The sequence below is a fragment of the Pundamilia nyererei genome, unplaced genomic scaffold (genome assembly GCF_000239375.1).
Source record: "Pundamilia nyererei isolate P.nyererei 1_Seehausen unplaced genomic scaffold, PunNye1.0 scaffold00365, whole genome shotgun sequence".
Lineage (NCBI taxonomy): Eukaryota > Metazoa > Chordata > Actinopteri > Cichliformes > Cichlidae > Pundamilia > Pundamilia nyererei.
The window spans coordinates 295,215-300,115 of record NW_005187766.1 but is presented as its reverse complement, the minus strand read 5'-3'; the positions used below and the strand labels follow the sequence as shown (position 1 = coordinate 300,115).

At 47.7% G+C, this 4,901-nt stretch overlaps 1 protein-coding gene across 1 annotated transcript; it reads right to left on the bottom strand.

Annotated features, from left to right (window-relative positions):
* Positions 1 to 917: 917 nt before the first annotated feature.
* Positions 918 to 3,485, bottom strand: LOC102199997 (inositol monophosphatase 1-like). Its single transcript, XM_005752553.1, has 9 exons — positions 3,468 to 3,485; positions 3,281 to 3,377; positions 2,862 to 2,995; positions 2,551 to 2,655; positions 2,268 to 2,313; positions 2,089 to 2,197; positions 1,901 to 2,009; positions 1,247 to 1,398; positions 918 to 1,170 (listed from the first exon to the last, which is right to left on the bottom strand). The coding sequence occupies exons 2-9, from the start codon at positions 3,338 to 3,340 to the stop codon at positions 1,022 to 1,024; spliced, it is 864 nt and encodes a 287-aa protein (XP_005752610.1). The 5' UTR covers positions 3,341 to 3,377; positions 3,468 to 3,485; the 3' UTR covers positions 918 to 1,021.
* Positions 3,486 to 4,901: the final 1,416 nt, after the last annotated feature.

Below are 4,901 nucleotides of genomic sequence, written 5' to 3'. Positions count from 1 at the left end.
GAACCAGTATCAAGAAGGTTAACTCCCTAGCATCGCTCAGCATTTTCAAGCCTGATTGGTGGAGGTGATAACAATGATGCTGGTGGTGATGAAGGTGATTACAGGCATCCTGCTTAAACTGTGAAACAAACAGTGAATGAAGCGTATTTGTTTGTTACCCACAGCAACAGGTGATCAGGATAAGAGCCAGTTCAGAGTGCACAGGTGCATCTACAGTGGACAGACAGCGAGGCACAGGAGGAAGAGGAGGGGAATGAAGAAGACCAAGAACAATCATCACTGATGATATTTAGTCAGCTATTGTAATCCATGTCTGTCCTGTTACTGCAGCCTCTGCTGCTTTTACTGAACTGTAAACATTATTGTAATGTACATAAATCTGGAGTGCCTCTACTGTAAAGTCTCTGTGTCACCTACAGGAAACTACTGCGCGTCTGTTTTAGAGAAACCTGGAAAGGCCCCATGAATACACCGTCACAGATGAAGCAGGCTTTAAACTGGCGAGGGGAAGGCGGAGACGCTGCAGCATAACAGCGGGGTTCTCCTCACGCTTCTGTGGCACACAGGATGTGAACAGCTGGATCACATTCCCAGGGAGGATGTTGCCTGATGTGGATGAGGTGTTCTGACATGACGCTGCAGAATTACCCACAGCAACTCACAGCGATGTGCTTTCCACGGAGATTTCATTGTGCTGATTTCAGCACTGGCATATCAGTTTGCTAAACACACTTTCAATAAAAACTTCCTGTTAACAACGGCTTTCGCCTTCCGTCTTAAGCTCCGCCTTCAATCTGATGATCGGCCTGAGCAAGTCTGACATCACCACGGTCATCTGAGAGCTCACACTTGTTTAGTCTAAATCAGTCGTGTGTTCAGAAGGTTTAAGCTCACCAATCAAGAACAGGAACGTTTGCACGCAGATTTTTATTGGTTCATTGATCACAGAAGTGTCACTAATCGCTTTCAATACGTTATCGTCTGCAGCAGCACACTTCCTGTCAGCTGACCTACAGTCTGGTCACACCGGTCGCCCCACACACACACACCTGTGTTGGTCATCATCGTCACGGCTACAGGGGAACGGCCGGATCACCTGAGCAATGCGACTGGCTACGGCGGCGGAACTGGCGGCAATGACTCTTCGGGACATCATGTCAAACTCTGAGCCTGAGGACACACGGACCAATTAGACGACGCCTCGCAGCTAAAAAAGGTGACACGACATCATGCGGCAGATACAGACCGTCTGTATCTTTGACAACTCCTCCAGCTTCCCGGACAATGATGGCGGAGGCAGCGATGTCCCAGCAGTGCATCCCGATGTGATAGTAGGCGTCGGCACCGCCTGTCGCCACCTGACACATGTCAACCGCTGCTGTGCCCAGTGCACGCACTCTGAAACACGCAAGCAACAACACGTCAACACAAACGCGAAAAAACAAAAAAGTTCAAAATGCAGAAAGAGCTGTGGTCTCTTCCAGGCTCGTTCAAACAGGAAAGTAGGTCGGTACATGTGTGCCAACAGGTCAGAGAGCATGCAAAGGTCATGTGACCTTCACATCTTTTAAGAAAGCTTTGGGTGTGAAGCCCACAGGAAGGTCAGTTGGACCTGAACACCACACCAACCCCGAGACCGACCTCTGACCTCTCAGCTATTGCTGCACTTCGAGCTGCTCTGCGATGGATCCAATCAGTGATCAATGAAGCGCTTTGAATCCTGATTTTGTTTCTTCTTAATTTCATTGGTGTGCTGATTCAAACTTTATTTATACAGCACACCAATGAAATTAAGAAGAAACAAAATCAGGATTCAAACCTCAGAGTCAATGCAGGTGCACTGAGCATGCTCAAAAAGCAGGGCCAGGGGGGGCAGGGGGGCCCGGGGGCAGGGCCTTACCCGTGCACAGGAAGCTTCAGCAGTCTGAAGATGTTGGATGTCACGGTGGACAACGCAAGGTCATCCCGCTCTGCCCCAATCTCTGTCACCACCACACACTGGCTGATATCTGATTGAGACAAAGGTCAGCGTGAAGCCGGATCCACCTTAAATGCACGCCACAAGCATGGTGTCCTGTGTGATGTCACCTTCCTGTCCAGAGACGTGCAGCGGCTCTCCGTTCAGGAATGCCCCTCTTCCTCTTTGAGCGTGGAACAGTTTGTCATCAACACAGCTGTACACGATCCCGAACTCCGTCTGAGAACAGCAGTACGAGTCAGTCGGACCACTCTGACCCCCGACCCCGGAGACCGATGGCTCAGCCTACCTGCTTGTTGACAGTGAAGGCGATGGAGATGGCAACAAACGGGAACCTGATGAAAGACAGCAAAGGATCTGTCAGCGCAGTGCTTCCCAAAGCGGGGGTGTGTGTAAGAATTTAAAATAAAGGGGGGCCTTGGGAAGCACTGCTCTAACCTCTGTTACCTCGTGTTCTCCGAGGGCAACGACGGTCCTAAGACTTCATGTTTTCAGGTTCTCAAACCTTTGTGGGGTTTTAAACTGGGGACACCGTATGTGTGCGAGTTCATAATGTGGGCGGAGCCACTCACCTGTGGACAAAGTTCACGGTCCCATCAATAGGGTCAATGATCCAGGTGGGGAGATCGGTCAGCTCTACACGCTCACCTGCAGCCACAGACTCCTCCCCGATGAACCTGAGGTCACAGGTGTAATATCATCTACCTGCTAACTTCCTGCCCGCCGTCACTAGGCAGACTTTAAAACAGTTTACAACCTGGGCGTCCAATCTGAATCCAGTTTGTGTAACGGGTCCCTCCCCAGAGTTCATGCTGGATTCATTAGTCGACTGTGACACAATGAAGCAAAATAAAGACAGTGTGACAGTAGAACTCAATAGAACCTGTGCTGAGGATACTGGCTCCTGATGGCAGATAAGATGATCGTCTCAACTCGTTGGTCCGTTTCTGTCACCAGGTCAGCCGGAGAGCTTTTGAGCTTCACTTCCTTCTCCTGTTGGAACGCTGTCAGCACCACCTGGTGGCAAAGACGCAGGTAAAGGCACACAAACGTTTGTGTGCGCGCGTGTCCGTTCATGCACGTGTCTGTGTGCGCGCCTGTGTGTGTAAACTCTGCTCCGTGACATTCCTGAATGTTCCTAGGAAACCTGACCGCTTGCTGAACCTCAGTGTCATCATCACCTGTAGCTGACTGAGCAGCCGTCCAATCAGGATTCACACCAGAAGCACCTGTTACAATTAAAAATGCCACACCATGACCTGTGACCTCAGTGCTGTTGTGATTGGCTGCTGTGTCACTTACCTTACTGGCCTGTTTGGCAATGGAGATGCCGAAATTCAGACAGTCGGTCCAGTCGGCCATTGTGAGCGAGCGGTGTTGGCGAGGAGGAGGAGCAACACTGAGGACACGAAGAGAAGGAGAGAAAGCAATGAAACCAGAGAGAAAAGAACAAATCAAAAGATGAAAGAAAGAAGAGACTGAAACACACGGCGAGGAGGAGGAGGAGGAGCAGTGTTCACACCTGTGACATGAAGAAGAAAACTGTTGCAAACACCTCAGCTTTTTCCTGTTTTATGCTACAAACAGCCAATCAGAGCTCACCTCCCACCACCTGCAGTACAGCTGACCAATGCTAGCTCTGCTAGGAGCACCAGGCTCCTCCCCTTCATATCAACCTCATGCACTAACACTGAGCGTGCTCAGAATCAGCATCAGGAACAGAGTACAGCACACTGTGGCTGTGTCCCAATTCAGGGTCTGCACGCTGGAAGTACGCATTTTAAGTGCGGTTACGTCACCGCCACGCGACGACGGCTGTTCCAATTCGAAGTGTGCTTCAAATGCATACTCCAAATGCGCCGTCGATTTCCCCAAATATCAAGCGTGGTCCGGTGCACGCTTCGTGGTCCCATATATCCCACAATTCATAGTGCGGCGGTGGGTGTGGAGAATTTTGCCGCAAAATACGGCAGAAGGGAGCGGCCAGAGGTTTTTTTTTTTTCCCAAACTTTATTAAACTTATAAAGCCAACAGTCAGTCATTCCAGTTCAGTTTGTACAGTAGACATACAAGGCAAATAAGAGTAACAATATACAGTACAATGAAATAAGAAGGATAAATAAAGGATAAAAAAGAAAAAAGGGGGGAATGTGACAGACTTCATAACAACTGTAACGGTCTTTTGCATTTGATGTTTGTTGCATTTGATGTTTGTTGCATTTGATATTTGTTAAGCTGTATGTCTGGATTTTGTTCCTTTACGCCCTCTGGTGGTGAACTGTGTAGGGTACATCTTTGCTGTTTGGGTCTCCACCCAGCCACTTTTCTTTTGCTAGCGCACATGGTGTCTGCATGCTGCAGCTCACAGTTAGCTCCACACATGGAGAAAATATCGTTTAAGAGTGGAAATAATTGACAAAGACGATGGAAGATAAGGCAATAAGGCCATAAAGGACTATTTAGTACCTCCTGGATGTCAGCTCACGAGGCTTGTGTATTTTAAATGTTTATTTTCTGTAATTAAGGATTTTTGATTGATTGGCACTACGTACAAGAGCGCATTTTGATGTGATGTTTTTGTTTTATTGTTTTGTCCGTGAGCAGTTCTCACGGGTTGCCAAGACCAGAATAAACCCTGTTTTATAACTACATCGTGCGTACGTCAATCCTTGAGGGTGCTACAACAACTTTGTACTTGAAAGTTGTGACAGCTCATTCGTTAAACATTTCTGAATGAATTTCAATCAATGATAAACCTTTTTTATTTGAAGTTAATTTACGAGAGTTTAAGTAATATTCAATTTCAATCAAAAACAAATTAAATGATGGGGTTGAGTTTTGAAATCTACATTTATGTATGTGGAATTTCCCCAATAAGATGGAGCGGCCGAAGAGTGAACTGTCAAAAGTACTGAATATGACG

Bases quoted from the DNA above. Each gene is read 5' to 3' on its own strand.
- LOC102199997 (XM_005752553.1), bottom strand. From the start codon at position 3,340: ATGGCCGACTGGACCGACTGTCTGAATTTCGGCATCTCCATTGCCAAA. The intron at 2,996-3,280 runs GTAAGTGACACA...CTTTGCCACCAG, and splicing joins TTGCCAAACAGGCCAGTAAG to GTGGTGCTGACAGCGTTCCA. The intron at 1,399-1,900 runs GTAAGGCCCTGC...TGCGTGTTTCAG, and splicing joins CTGAAGCTTCCTGTGCACGG to AGTGCGTGCACTGGGCACAG.